The sequence below is a fragment of the Balaenoptera musculus genome, chromosome 7, assembly GCF_009873245.2.
Source record: "Balaenoptera musculus isolate JJ_BM4_2016_0621 chromosome 7, mBalMus1.pri.v3, whole genome shotgun sequence".
NCBI classification, from domain to species: Eukaryota; Metazoa; Chordata; class Mammalia; order Artiodactyla; family Balaenopteridae; genus Balaenoptera; species Balaenoptera musculus.
The window spans coordinates 106,808,340-106,824,775 of NC_045791.1; the positions used below are offsets into that span (position 1 = coordinate 106,808,340).

General features: G+C 38.5%; 1 protein-coding gene across 3 annotated transcripts in view; it reads right to left on the bottom strand.

Annotated features, from left to right (window-relative positions):
- USP40 (ubiquitin specific peptidase 40) overlaps positions 1–16,436 on the bottom strand; it is a 93,564-nt gene that overhangs the window by 48,043 nt on the left and 29,085 nt on the right. For all 3 annotated transcript variants that reach the window (XR_005020562.1, XM_036857414.1, XM_036857413.1), the window contains exons 11-16: positions 10,720–11,020; positions 7,982–8,063; positions 6,281–6,452; positions 4,032–4,116; positions 2,956–3,026; positions 1,952–2,271 (exon numbers count right to left, since the gene is read on the bottom strand). Coding sequence is in view for 2 of the 3 variants with exons in the window: in XM_036857414.1 (XP_036713309.1) it covers positions 1,952–2,271; positions 2,956–3,026; positions 4,032–4,116; positions 6,281–6,452; positions 7,982–8,063; positions 10,720–11,020 (1,031 nt within the window). In the remaining variant the exon portion in view is untranslated. The remainder of the gene's footprint in view (positions 1–1,951; positions 2,272–2,955; positions 3,027–4,031; positions 4,117–6,280; positions 6,453–7,981; positions 8,064–10,719; positions 11,021–16,436) is intronic.

A 16,436-nucleotide genomic window follows, 5' to 3' on the forward strand; every position in this document is an offset into this window, starting at 1 on the left:
CTAATTCACACAGAGGCACTGAGCAGGCTAGCAGAAGTCCTCTCTGGGAGTGCGCAGCAGAGCCCTAAAACACAATTCTACTCTTCATTTCAGTTATTCCACTCTGGGACTCCACCTTGAGTTAGCAATCTTAAATAGAGCAAAGTTTTACGGACAAAGACGTTCCCTGAAGACCACCTTAAAATAATGAAAAACTGGACGATAACAAGGATGCTAGCTAAACTATTTAGCACTTACTATGTGTAAACACCTGTCAGCTCTTAACTCTTTCAATCCTTACAACTGTATGAAGCTGGTACTAATTATTATGCTCATTTTACAGAAGAAGAAATTGAGCAGAGAGATGATGTAACTTGCCCACGGTCACACTACTATTAAGTGATAAAGCTGGAAACAAAGCCAGGCAGCTGGCCCTCAAGGCCTTGTCCCTACCCACTCCTCACACAGGAGCAGTCAGGTAACCTATAACATCAACACAGGTTATTATGCAGCCATGAAATGAGGTTTATGAAGAGCCTTCAAACATGAGAGGAAAGCAGGATGTAAGTATTTACCTACAAAATCATCACTATTATGTTTAAAAAGAAAAAAACCGGACTTCCCTGGTGGCACAGTGGTTGAGAATCCGCCTGCCAATGCAGGGGACATGGGTTCAAGCCCTGGTCTGGGAAGATCCCACATGCCGTGGAGGAACTAATAAGCCCGTGCGCCACAAATACTGAGCCTGCGCTCTAGAGCTTGAGAGCCACAACTACTGAAGCCCACGCGCCTAGAGCCCGTTCTCCACAACAAGAGAAGCCACCACAATGAGAAGCCCGTGCACCGCAATGAAGAGTAGCCCCCGCTTGCCCCAACTAGAGGAAGCCCGCACACAGCAACAAAGACCCAACGCAGCCAAAAAACATATATATAAAAAATAATAATAAATTAATAAGAAAAAAACCTTTCAAAACAAAACCCCAATTATTCGAGCTCAGAAAGCTAACAGTGACAGACACTGCAAGAGTGGTATGGGGATGCTGTTTTGGGTCTCCTGTCTTCACCTCTATATTTCCCAAGTCCTAATGAATGTATATTACTTTCTAAAAAGAAATATATAATAAACTTTTAAATTAAATAAACAAGGTAGGGAAATAAATGTCTGGAAAACACTTGTCGAAAACAGAGTGATAACTGTAATACAAAATAAACACACTTCCCAAGTGCTCTGCTTCTCTATGTCACAGCCACTAATAAACAATAATACAGAGCCTCTGTAATCTAAGTATATTCATAGCACTGATACAGCAGGGAACGGATTCACTGGTCATAACCCGAAGTCTTCAATGTATGGAAATCGGGGGGGTTACAGGGTATGGTAATGCTGGCCACAGAGATGTACTGGCACAGACATGGGTAACACAAATGAGGAGGAAGCACTCCTGAGCTTCGCGTGTGACTTACAGGAACCAAGGCTGCAACTCCCCAAGCAACTGCCTCACCTGGGCAGCTGGGAGGATCTCAAGCATCATAAAAAGGATTATAACAAAAAACTGAATTGCCTTCTGAGATTCTTGTGACAAGACAGACAAATTTAGCTGTGATAATACCTTCCTCATGAAAAATTTTAGGAACTTTCTCTGTGAGAATGTGCCCTCCATCTTATAATGAGCGCTAATCAGAATTATTTGATAAGATTCTGCTTTACTGCCAACTAATCTACACTATATCTAGCCTATACCTATATTATTCAGTTACCACATTTACCAAAAAAAAAAAATCACATTACAATATCATTTTTCTCCAGGTTGCCTAACCACGAACATTCCTATTTACAATATATAGAACACAATGTCTAGAAATAAAGAGAAACATTTAACTCTCATCATTATTAACATAAAGCTTTAGAGTTCTAAGATATAGCACTGTAACTAAAATCAGTTCAAAAAGAGTTCTCTTCTTAGCATGTTACCTGTTACCGTCATTAGAATCCTGAATTAAAATCGAGCTTCCGTTTCTGAGACCTTGTTCTCTGAATGTCTTCTTCAAGTCTTCCTTGGGAATGGTGGTCCAGCTCTCTTCACCTACAGACTCAGTATTGTTGACTAAGATGACTCCGTCTGGGATTGCAAAGGCTGTGAATACACTACCTATTTCTGCATTAGATGGAAAGACATGTGGAGAGTCTATCAACTGCTGACACTCCTCTTCTTCATTGCTTGTTGCCGGATGAAGAACGTTTAAAAGCAGAGGTTCACAGTCACTACCAGCTGGAATCTGGATTCCGCCAACCTACAACAATATCAAGTCAGCCATTAGTATAGTTCATATTTGCCAAAATTAAGTCAACACAGTAATGTAGTAAAAGACTCTTGTAGAACCATTCCACTTTTTTTCTTTTCAAGTGAAATAAAGTTTTCACAAATGTCTTTTAAGTATCAGAAGAACAACTTTAGATTTTTGAAACTTTTTCTTAGCCATCTTTTACTTCTTAGGAGAGAAATCTGAAGTGGAGACAGACATGTGAGTCCTCAGCAGTGGTAAATTTATGAGGTGGACCAAGGACAGTCCATTGAGTGGGTGAGATGCTCCTCACTGCTTTCTTGACTGTGCTCCCTTAAGTCACCTCCAGCCCTACCAGTGTAACGAACCGCTCCCTTCTGAAACCTCATCAAGAGTATGTACAGACCCTCCTGCTCACTTATTTTAGTGCAGTGACCCACACTACGTGCCTGAAGGATACAGACTGATTAATTTACCTTTGCGTCTAGCTTCTGACACACAGCCTGGCACCATGGAGGTGTTCTACAACTATCTCTTGAACATATAACCAACACTGATTGTACTTAAAATTTATTGGATATTTCAGCAGTTTTCTAATATGTAAGTGCCATCACATATGCTGAATAAAATTTTATCACAATAACTTAAAAAATATCCAAAACTCTCATGAACATTTCTTCAACACTTATTTACCTCCACCCCATTCCATACAAAGATGTCTTCCCCATCAGCAATTTCAATTTCACACAGTGTCAGGTGATCTCCTAGGAAGATGAGATTATCAGTGAAACCATTCTCATGATCATCAAAAAAAAATTTAACTATAGCAACAGCCAAGACACAAACATTTGTTTGAAAAAAAGCATTCTCATTGAGGAAAACTAAGAAAAAGGGAGTAATTATGATTGTTATATTGATATTATTTTATATTATTTTTATCTTTATTCCTTCCATCACGCTCTTTAGCCTTTTTTTTTCTCCATTTTCATTTTATGTAAGCACTTCCCCCATAAGATTTGTGGGCATGAAAGCAGGAAAAAAAAAAGTTAATATAAAGGTCAACTGTACTTGACACTGTGAACATGGGGAAGGCTTACACATCAAACAGTCCTCACTCACCCACTAATGAGCTGTATGACCTTGTGGACTTCAAGCCTCTATGCTTCAGTTTCCTCATTTATGAAATGGGGATAAAAAAATTTTGTGAAAATCAAATGAGATAATTTACACAAAACACTTATCTCGGTATTTGGCACCATGAAGTCCAAGATAAATGTTACTGCTGCTACTGCTATTATTGTTCTGTTGTTATTTAAAGGAAGTACTTTTAAGCTCCCAAAGTACTTTTGTTTTGCTACAAAGTCTGAAGCTGAGATTGGATTAAAAACACAAGCCATATTAAACAAGATTTAAATGGTTTCAAACCATTTTGCTCAGAAGTTTGTGGTAATATAAAAAAAATTCCAAAGCCTTTAAGAAAAAATTTGTTTAGGTAGAGAAGTAGCCTTAATTTCAGAAAACATAAAACATTTCCATGTTAGCAAAATTTCACACATTACATATATTGGATACATTATAAACTAAATAAATTGTTTTATTAAATATAAAAAACTAAATATATTATTTGTTAAAACCAATATGATGAGAACCTGCACAGCTAAGAAAAGTAGTATGTAGGGGAAAGACTGGCCAAGAGCAGAAAGTCACAGATGAGCTCCACAAAATGTACATATACACAGTAAGTTGCTGTGTTTTAATATTTCTCTTACCATCAAGTGTCTGGTAAACATGAAGTCCTGCTGGTACAAACTTTGCAACACTAAGAACCATATCTCCTTCCCAAAATTCTAACAGCTGCAGAATATGAATGAAAGAAAAGAGAACAATGAAAAATCACATATAGATCACTTTTCCAGGTTAAGTAAGAAGAGCACTGTGCCAATTTACTTATGTAGCTGATACAGGGAACAAGCAAATGAATACGACAATCCCCACCCAGCACCCAAGATGAGGAAAGTGGACGTCTTTCAATGTTAAATCAGTCAAATCCAAAGATGGTTCATCTCACATCCATTAGTGACTGAAGAACCTTGACATACACAAAGAGCGCAATGACCATCTAAACAACAACCATTTCTACTTAATTTATGGGAAGATCACTTTTATCAGCAGGCAAAATGATCAGTGTGCCAGCCCAGGAATCCTGGTCCAAAAGAACAAAAATTATGTGTTTAATCAGCACTATTCAGGGAAAAGCAGCACACACGAATACTCTTGTTTCTCAAAAGGAATGTCTCCCACTGTAAATTTAAAAAGTAGCATTACCAGTTTATTTAATAGATTACCAGGGATTTGTTTTTTAAGTTTCTAGCTCCAAGACTCTGGGGACTGTGGTAACCTCACCAAAACAATGTCACCCATAAAGGTCAGTCCTATTTAGTCCCTCTCCACAATCACAAGATAGTTCTCTTAAAAAGAAATTTCATACTTACACATGATTACTTAACTGTCAGTCTCTCAGCCTCTTGCCAGTGGCTTAATTCTAAGATAATAGAGATGTGCACTTAAACCATCAAAAAGCAGACTGGGGCTTCCCTGGTGGCACAGTGGTTGAGAATCTGCCTGCCAATGCAGGGGACACGGGTTCGAGCCCTGGTCTGGGAAGATCCCACATGCCGAGGAGCAACTGGGCCCGTGAGCCACAACTACTGAGCCTGCGCGTCTGGAGCCTGTGCTCCGCAACAAGAGAGGCCGCGATAGTGAGAGGCCCGCGCACCGCGATGAAGAGTGGCCCCCGCTTGCCACAACTAGAGAAAGCCCTCGCACAGAAACGTAGACCCAACACAGCCAAAAATAAATAAATTAATAAATTAAAAAAAAAAAAAAAAAGCAGACTGGCGTGAAATCTAAACCTTGTAAAGGTGACCAAGGTCTTTTCCACTTGAAACGTTACCCTAGGCAGGGTCAAATCCCCAAGTCCACCTATATCATCACTGCCAGGATTGGCTCAGAAATAAACTTTTAGTGGAAAAGTTCCGAAGTATTAGATAATTTTAGAAATCCTGATCCTGATCCAACATTTAAATATTCAAATCAACTAACGTTAAAGAAGAAATTAGTCTGCTTTTCTTTGTGCAAGAGGAAAATCAAAAGAAAGCTAATAATTTTGGTAAATGATACAGTTTTTCAGAAAATTCACTTAATTCTGGGGGGAAAAAAGCTTACCTTTTCTATTTGCCTTTTCCTCTATCAGGAAGTAGTGTGAAGTATAATTAAGAGGAAAGAAAGGGTAGGGAGACCAGGGCTGGAGTCCTAGTTCTACTGCTGACTAGATGTCTGACCCTGGGCAAGCCATTAGGTCTCTTTAAGTCACAATTTCCTCACCTTTAAAATGGGGTTATCTTGCCCTCATGAGGTTAAAGAATCAAACGATAGAATTTATATGAAAACATTGTAAGTAAAATAAAGAGCACGGTTGTTGTCGTCGTTAAAACACGACTGGATAAATTATTTAGAGACAATGATTACAACGATGTTTGCTTTTACTATAGAGCAGTAGACATTTTCCTTCACTTAGGAATCTTAGTAATAAATGTTATTCTATACTGAAAGGTAGAAAAGTTAGTTGCTTTTATTTGTTTAGTAGCTCTTGGTTTTAGGCAACATAATTATCTATCTTTTTACTCCTTTAAAAAAACAATTCTCTTTCATTTATTTTCCCCAAAAGAGACAACCTTATACTCTTTCTCTCCCCCAGATTAAATATACCAGGCTTGATTCTCCCCTGAAAACCTGCTGGCAGGACTCGGTGAGTCTTGATTGTGCAGAAAAGCCTCTCTAAGAGACTTACAAGTGAGGGGAGAACATTTGGACCATCCCTCTATGGAAGTGGTAGATGTAGGATTTTCCTAAGCAGCTGTGAAAAATAAATAGTTGTATCTCAAACAGAAGTTTGAAAAGGAGAATCCAGCTTAAGACAGACCTTAATGTCTATTAAGCGTAAGTGAGGCTAAATTACCTGAAATATTGATTGTCGGAGATCTCCTAAAGTTTTTCTTTTATCAAAGGTCAAATCCCACATGCTTTCTGTTTGAGAGACTACTGGGTGCAGAGCCCCATTGAAGAAATGATAATGAGGGCCGAGGTGGAGATGCAATTCAAAATTATTGTTTGTAGAATCACATTCTGCCCTTTAAAGAGGCATAAAAAATACATAAATGCCATGTTTTTACAACAGATACTGTTTCATCTCAAACCAAAAATATTTGACTTACAATATAAAGAAGTTCTCCACTCCACCTAAGTAATTATAATTAACATCCTTTTCTTCCATGCTCCAAAATGACTCATTTTAGTTTCTCAATTAATAGCTCTGCCACCGTGAATCCCAAGGAAGATGGTTTTAGTGTACACTGTGCAATGTTACTCTGAACAAATACTGACACTTGAACTCGTGCAATACTGAGATTATAATTATGAACAAAACGCTGGAAACACGTTCCTGTAACTGTGGTAAGCGCTAGATTTACAACTTCTGTTTTCTCCTTGCTTCAACCAGACCCCCCGGACTCTCCCATAAGCTATGTGAAGTCAGCCCCGTGACCCCTGGAGTCCGCTCTCCCCAAGTCAAACGGCCTCAGCAGCAGCCGGGCGCTTGCTACACTTTCCTGGGCCCATTCAGCTGCTGCGAAGCACAGCACCAGAAACACCCCGGGCAGCCCCACCAACCGAGAGCTGGATGAAGCTATAGCCACCATTCAGGTACCTCAGGCACAATTCTGTGAATGTGGTCAAAGACAGCATTAGCTTTTCGATGACCACATTAAAAAGCTTAGTGCTCGCTGACTAAAAAACCCCATAGGTTGTTTTTGTTTTTAATACCAACTGCTAATCCACACCACTCATGCAAGTTGGTTATTTTTCGTACTTAAGATATTTTACTGTTAAATTTTTATATTTTTAGTGTCTTGATTTTTGTTGAGATCTCCTCTGATCTTAATCTGCCATTCAATCTACCTATTTTTTTTTCTCAGCTTCAAATCAATGATAAAAATGTTGAACACAGTCCTGCTATGTAGTCAGCCCCTCGGGTCCACAGGGAGACCATGGGAACATCCATTTCCCTAATCCAGTACCCCACCGACCCAGAGAGCAAATAAAGAACCGGTTCTTCATGGTCCAAGGTTAGACCTCAAAAGAGAATGTTCAGATCATCAAATTCTCACAAACCATCCCTTTAGTAATCCATTGTAGGGTTTTGCCCAAGACTGACATTAAGCCAAACAGTCTGTAGACTCCACATCTCCTCCCCTTTGCCCACCGCTGCTCTGCTGTCACTACGGGCCAGTTCTTCACAAACCACTTACACATGAGGGGGAATTTTCACAATGGGCTCTGTCTGTGCCGAGGGAATAACCTGACAGGCCAGGACACAATTCATTCAGCACAACTACGTGCTCACAGATTTCCCTAGTTTTCTTAGGCTTCAATCTCTACTTAGCGATGGCCATTTAAGTGTCATTATTTCATTCACTCTCACTGGGTAATTTCAAAGTAAAAGATACTCTCAGTATAAAAATCCAGCAGCTAATAAAAAGACACGGGCATTAAACAGTTGACTTGTTTCCTCTTTAATTTTCATTACTGAATACTTCAGACCTAAATTAGAGCCTCGTTCTCCAGAAAAACTATTCAGACTCTAAAAGTAATTTAAAATTACCTTTTTACGTGTAGTTCGATGTTGGCTGCGTCCATTTCATTCAGCAAATGACATGGAACCCTGTATCTTGGGTTAGCTCGAGCTGTGAACAAAATTTTCCATTAACTTGTGCTGACTACATAAAAACTGGTTGCTGAAGAGGTAGCACAGAAAACTAGAAAGGACTGCGCTGGGAGCTAGGAAAGCTTCTACTGCCTGTGTGAACATGAATTTTCTCTGGATCTCAGTTTTCCCATCTGCAAATTGAAAACATTAAAACATATGAAAGGTAAACAGTTCTTTAAGCCAAGCTAGAGAATTCCATTTCTTCAACTCTTTTTAAATATACTTTTTAAAAAGAACACCTGCTGTTTTCTTCTTGATAACAAATGTAATAATTGGTCACTGTGAAAGTTCTGGAAATGATTTTTTTAAATGTAAAATAAATAAATATTACCTATAATCCCACTCCTAGGGAATACTGCTAAAATGTGATCTATATACTTCTGGTCTTTTTTCTATTCTACACAATGTGTCTATACACTCACACACACACACACACACACACACACACACACACACACCCCACACCACGCTTATTTAGAGCAACTGGGAGTATAGTCAACAAACATGTAAGTTGCTTTTTCATTTCATATGTTGTGAATATTTTTCCAAATCTTTAAATGATTGCATAGTAGCCCATTCTATAAATAGCATAATTAATCTAACCAATCCTTTTCTGGTAGACATTTAGGTGATTTTCTGTTAGTCATTACTATAAAATAACGGGGGTAGCAAACATCTTTGAACATAAATAGGTATACACAGTCCTGATTATTTCAAGACAAATTTGTGGAAGTACAATTATTGGTTTAAGGTTTTTAAGTACATACAACCAAATTGGTTGTATTACTTTATATACATACCAAATATAGAGGTAGTGCCAACTGTTGAGAACCAGCTTAATAGAAACATTTGATTTGGTAGGAAAAAGGTTGTCGTTCATTGCTGTTATGATTCATGTTTTTTGGTTACAGGCCAGATGGAATATTTTTTTTTTGCAGTTTATTGGTTGTTCTTATTTCTTCTTTTGTACATTAGTTATTTATATCCTTCTCCCAATTTACTACTGAGCACAATGGAATAAATGTAAGAGCACGCTATAGATAGGGGAAATAAATTTGTCAGATATTTTGCTTTTTTCCACTAGCTTGTCATTTGCCTTTTGGTATTATGTAATAAGGTTTATATCACTTTTCCTCAATTTTTTTTCCATTGCTTTTATGCTTAGAAAGGTCTTCTCTACCTTAAGAGCAGAAAAATATTTATATTTTAGACATTTTAAGGCCCCTTTTTTACATAAACATTAAAGGAACTATAATTTCATGCAAGTGATAAATATAATCACTTGACTGTACTAACTGCTAATTCAAGCGATTAGCAACTAACCAACTTCTCAGTTGTATTTATTAATTCATTTTTCCCCTATTTATCTGAAAAGCTACCTTTTCATGGATTAAAATCTTGAAAATACTTAGATCAACTTCTGGGCTTTACTGCTCAATGATCTGTCCACCTCTTTGCACTAGCACTATGCTGTCTTAATTGCTACAGCACTATAAACATGTTTATATTGATACAGTAAATTTTCTTTGAGTAGTTCCTTCTTCAATTTTCATTAATTTATCTTCCTAGATAAATTTTAGAATCGTTTTGTCAAGTTCCATCCACTCATCCCCCAAAAAAGTCCATCAAGATTTTGGTTAGACCTTCATTCAAATCTTAAGCTAACTGGAAAATTGTCAGTACATATTCCAATCATGTACACACTAAAGTTCAATTCAGTGAAAAGGACAATACGTCATCTGAAGAAATTGATATATATTTCTATAACTGTGAATTCAGCTCCCCAGTATTTTTATCGGAACGATTACCAGATTTTTTCCCCTCAGAAAAAAGCAAAGCCCCTTCTGGTCAACAGAACAGTTATGTAATTGTTTCAGAGCCAGAGAGTTAATTTCCTTTGATTCATCTGCAAATCGGTAACTGCTTTATTCTTATTCTTCACAAAAATGATCACTGTGCTCACTCTCTAGGGACAGTATCCTCATCTCTAATCACAGATACGTCTCCATCCACAGAGCTTTCCCAGTTAGGATTTTTTACTTTTGCATAAATTTTGGGAAGTGATCAAATAAAGTCTTACAGACTGATTCATGTTAGTAGCTTCAATTCAAAAATTTATCACAGTGGGTCTCAGTGTTTAACCTCCACCATGGTATGAACTCTCTTAGAAGATTCAACAGAGGGCTTCAGAGATATTTCAACTGCTTAAAGACTTATTACCTTGAGGAAAAGGAAAAAAGAAAGGAAAATAAAAGAGAACACATGAAAATAAGACCAAGGCCACTTGCAACTCAAAGACAACACATGGCCAAACTGTAGAGAGAAGCCTGAGCAGAGGACAATCATGTCTGCCCACACAACAAGAAAACATGATGTGATCCAAGAAAATGCAATTTTGAAAATCTAACTATAGCCTCATACTATTACAGGGGAAAAAACCAGAAATATACAATCTTTATAAAATGACAGAATGTTGAATTTCTTCTGGTATATTTCTTATGGTTAGCTTGAAAATATTTTAAAATGTTGCAAGAGTAAACCTTCTTCTAAAAGGGTAAACTTTCAAATAACATTCAATATTTATCTTTTAAAGTGATCAACTTAAACAAATAGGGACATTTATCTTTCCATACCTTCAGGGGGTCTCTGCAACTGGGATTTCCGATAAAACAACATGTAGGCACTTTCTTTACCCTGAAATTGCTGTTCAATATCCTTTTCCTTGATTGGCTGGACTCTGGAATCGTTTATATCAAACCAGTGGGGACAGAAGGGTCTATCATTTAATCCTGGGGGCTCTGAAGTAAGTGTCTTCAAAAGTTGTGGATCATTTCCTCGTATATCAGACTCAGCCTGGAGAGAACAGTCCTTCAATAGACTAACTGTACTTTCATCTGAACTGAGCAGAAATATCTGAGAATGAAGCTGTAAAAACTATACAGAAAACAAACAAACAAACATTAGGTTAATGAAAAAAAATTCCACTGACATGATTACAAAATCTTTACCTTCCTTTTTCTGTGATTAGATATTTTAATGTCAACTTTTTGGCCTAGCCAGCTAAGAGGAAAAAAAATTTCATTTGGGCCATAATAAAACATTTAATAAAAACCAGAGTGCTTTCTGTTAAATAGTCTAACGGTTATATCAAGGGAGAAAGCTGCCATGACACAATCTTAAAAATACTTTAATTACACCTCGAAACGCTGTTTTTAAAAAGTCTTTACTGAAACAGATTAGATAGAACAAACACTTTTGAAATGTTTAAAGCAATCCAAACAAAGCACAAAACAAAGGCAATTATACAGTGAAGTACCACAGAAGATAATTTCAAAACTAGTGACTCAGACAAACTGTTGGGATATAGTCATAATTATAAGCTTACATTAACTAAATTAAGTGTTGTCTGTCCCGGAAGCTGACAGGCTAGCTCAGGAAATCAAAACACTGAAAGGCTTAAGTCATAATCTCAAAGACTATTATTTCTCAAGTTCCTCTACCTAAAGGATTAGGAAGAAAAAAACTTCTCTCCCCATTGCCTATCCCACCTCCCCATCCCCTGCTCTACTCTTCTTTTATTCCCTAATCTCTATGTGGCTTTGTATCTCCTCCTTTTCTCTCAGTACAAACTACTTTATGGAGAAAATCACTTGGGAGGTATTTGTAACATTTGCTTAGATCACCAATCAACACAGAAAGGTGATTTTCTCATTTTTTCTTGGAAAGGAAGAATTTATGATAATGGATACTCTCTAATCAAACAAAAGGGTATAGGGCATATGACCCAAAGGCATTATTAACACTGTGTATAACAGATGGTAATATAGTTTTGTAGCTAATTTACGTACAATAAAATAATAATTTGAAACCTCTGAGTAATGAATACTTTCTGTATAGCGAATCTTTTCTTTGTTTGATAGTTGAGGATTAACTCTTTTAAACCTCAAACTTCAGTGTAGTCTGGTTCCAGTAATGGCAGAGAACTTTTAATTGGACTAACCCCACTGATTAAAAATTATAAACTTTAGACAAAATAATGAAAACAATTGTTTGGAGAGTAACCAAAAGCTGACCTAAAGTGGAGGGGGACATAATCCTTCAAAAGGGAAACAAGCTAGGTGAGTCCTGCATTAACCCACCACTTCCCAGTTTGTAGCAGAGCATGGCGGAAGAGAGTTCAAGCAAAGGGCAAGAGTCTTACTGGACTAAGGAAACAGAATTTGAGAATGCTACAGAGCCTAGAAAGTGAAAGAGAAAAATCCCATAAAGGAGCCCCAAATCTCTATCAAATCCTCCTCAAATCCTTGGCTGAGTCTTGAATGGTACATGGACAGCCTGAGACCCATGGAACTGAGCAGAAAGCAACAGCTGGGAGATTTAAGATCTGAGTAGAGATTTTAGCACCCTGCTGCTGGGTAGAAAGAGCATAGAGTTAAATAAACATGTTGTGAATGGATTAATAAATTAAGATAGATTAGAAAAAAAAAAGAAAGAGCATGGAGTTGAAGTCCTGCCAAATTAGAGGCATATGACAAACACCTCAGGCTTCCCACTGAAATCCTAGAAGGGCTGTGTCTCAGGTCAGGGATTGGCAAACTTTTCTATAAAGGGCCAGACAGTAAATATTTTAGGCTTTGTGGGCTAAGAGGCAAACTTGAGCACCTTTCTAAAGATAACTGTTTGAAAATACAAAGACAGTTCTTACCTGGCGGCCGTACAAAAAAAGGCAGCAAGCCATAGTTTCCCCATGTTTGCTAACCTCTGCCTTAAGAGGGAGGACCATGCAGGCCCCAGGACTAACAGCTACTCCCTAGGACTAACAGCTAAATGCAACACATCCACCCTACCAAAGCCCCAGATGAAGCTCCCACAGGATCAACATGATTCAAAGTTACTTAATGGCCTGTTAGAATGTAATGAAAAACCCTTTAGAAACAATAACATAGGACTTCCCTGGTGGCGCAGTGGTTAAGAATCGGCCTGCCAATGCAGGGGACACGGGTTCGAGCCCTGGTCTGGGAAGACCCCACATGCCGCGGAGCAACTGAGCCCATGAGCAACAACTACTAAGCCTGTGCTCTAGAGCCCACGAGCCACAGCTACTGAGTCCACGCGCCTAGAGCCCATGCTCCGCAACAAGAGAAGCCTCCGCAATAAGAAGCCTGCGCACCACAATGAAGAGTAGCTCCCGCTCACCACAACTAGAGAAAGCCCACGTGCAGCAATGAAGACCCAATGCAGCCAAAAATAATAAATAAATAAACCTTCTAAAAAACAACAACATAACCCACAGCCTCTAAAACACATCATCCACAATGTCCAGTAGGCAATATAAAAGTATATGACATGCGAAGAAATAGGACAATGTGATTCATAACCAAGAAATGACACAGTCAATTCACAAGAGAAAAAAAAAGGTAATACAGACCCAGAAATAATCCAGATGTTATAAGAGTAAACAGCTATTGAAATATGTAAATTTACAGGAAAGGATGTACAGAGTAGGTTCAAATGGGGAATTTCAGCAGAGAAATGGGCACTTTAAATAAGAGCTAAGCAAAAATTCTACAGCTGAATAAGACAATATCTGAAACGAAAAAATTCATTAATTCATTGGCTGGGCTTAAAAGACTGGATACAGTAGGAGAAAGAATCAATGAACATGAAGACGGATTAATGGAAATTATCCAAATTGAGGGTGAGGGGAAAAAAAAACCCTCCTGCTAGAATATCTAAGACCAGTGAGAAACTACTGAATGGTCCAATATATATGTAACTGTAATTTCTGAAGAAGAGAGAGATAATGGGGCATAAAAACAAATTGAAAATATAATGGCCAAAACTGAGGAAAGATTTCAAGCCACAGGTAAAAAAAATCTTAGCAAATACAAAGTAAATAAACACAAAGAACACCATACTGAGACACACTGCTATTAAACTGCTAAAAACCAAAGATAAAGAGATTATCTTAAAAGTAGACAGAAAAAAAAGACACATTACATTTAAGTAAACACTGACTTCTCAGCCAAAATAAAGGAAGCTAAAACATAATAAAATGACATCTTTAAAGTGCTGAAAAAACCAATAAAAGCTATTAACCTAGAATTCTGTATCCAGGACTTCCCTGGTGGTGCAGTGGTTAAGAATCCACCTGCCAATGCAGGGGACATGGGTTCGATCCCTGGTCCGGGAAGATCCCACATGCTGCAGAGCAACTAAGCCCGTGCGCCACAACTACTGAGCCTGTGCTCTAGAGCCCACGATCCACAACTACTGAGCCCATGTGCCATAACTACTGAAGCCCATGTGCCATAACTACTGAAGCTTGCATGCCTAGAGCCCGCGCTCCGCAACAAGAGAAGCCATTGCAATGAGAAGCCCGCACACCACAACGAAGAGTAGCCCCCACTCGACCCAACTAGAGAAAGCCTGTGTGCAGCAACAAAGACACAACGCAACCAAAAATAAATAATTTTTAAAAAGAAAAAAAGAATTCTATATCCAGCAAAAATATCATTTAAACAAACGAATGCAAGATAAAAACTTCAGACAAACAAAAGCTGAGAATATTTTTGCCAGCAGTTCTGGATGCCCAAGAAATGCTAAAGGAAGTTCTCTAGGTTGAAGAGAAATGATATTAGACGCAAACCTGGACATGCAAGAAGGAGCAATGAACACCAGAATAGATAAAATAAAACATGATTTTTTCATTAATTTCTTTAAAAGTTGCTTAAATGTTTACAGTAAACACATGCATACATACACACACGGTGAATTTACACATAATGGTAAAATATAAGACAACAGCAGAAAAGGATGGAAGTCGGGAAATGGAATTATACTACTGTACCTTATACATCTTACCTTGTACATGAAGTGTTACACTATTGGTCTGTAATTTATAATATTAACTTATGTATAGTGTAATACCTAGAATAAAAAAGTTAAAGTAGTACAGCTAAAAAGTCAACAGAGGAGACAAAAATCCAACACTAAAAATTACTTGATTAGTCCAAAGGTAAGAAAGACAGAAAGAAAGAAAGGCAAGGAAGACACAGGAAGCAAATAAAAAACAAATGGCTACATGATAAATTCAAACTCAACCACACAATTTAATACATTAAAAAAAAATGGGGGCTTCCCTGGTGGCGCAGTGGTTGAGAATCTGCCTGCTAATGCAGGGGACACGGGTTCAAGCCCTGGTCTGGGAGGATCCCACATGCCGAGGAGCAACTAGGCCCATGAGCCACAGCTGCTGAGCCTGCGCGTCTGGAGCCTGTGCTCCGCAACAAGAGAGGCCGTGATAGTGAGAGGCCCGCGCACCGCGATGAAGAGTGGCCCCCGCTTGCCGCAACTAGAGAAAGCCCTCGCACAGAAACGAAGACCCAACACAGCCAAAGATAATAAAAAAATAAATAAATATTTTTTAAAATAAAAAATAAAAATAAATGGGGGCTTCCCTGGTGGTGCAGTCGTTAAGAATCCGCCTGCCAATGCAGGGGACACGGGTTCAATTCCTGGTCCGGGAAGATCCCACATGCCGCGGAGCAACTAAGCCTGTGTGCCACAACTACTGAGCCTGCGCTCTACAGCCCGCAAGCTACAACGACCTAGCCCGCGTACCACAACTACTGAAGCCCACATGCCTAGAGCCTCTGCTCCCCAACAAGAGAAGCCACTGCAATGAGAAGTCCATGCATTGCAACAAAGAGCAACCTCTGCTCACTGCAACTAGAGAAAGCCCACATGCAGCAAAGAAGACCCAATGCAGCCAAAAATAAATAAATTAAATAAATTAATTTTTAAAAATTTAATAAAAAAAAATGGACTGAACATTCTACTTTAAAGGAAGAGACTGTCAAACTCTATCATTTGATAGAAAAGAGATGAACAATAGAGAAAAACAACAAATGCAAAGCTGTTTCTTTGAAAAGTTTAATAACCTTGGACTTCCCTGGTGGTGCAGTGTTTAAGAATCTGCCTGCCAATGCAGGGGACACGGGTTCAAGCCCTGGTCTGGGAAGATCCCACATGCCATGGAGCAACTAAGCCCATGCGCCACAACTATTGAGTCTGCGCTCTAGAGCCCACGAGCCACAACTACTGAGCCCACGTGCAACAACTACTGAAGCCTGTGCGCCTACAGCCCATGCTCCACAAGAGAAGCCACTGCAATAAGAAGTCTGTGCACCGCGACAAAGAGTAGCCCCTGCTCGCCGCAACTAGAAAGCCCGCGTGCAGCAACAAAGACCCAACACAGCCAAAAGTTTAATTAATTAATTAATTAATTATTTTTAAAAAAGAAAAGTACAATAACCTTGATAAATCCCTAGCAAGACTGATGCAAAAG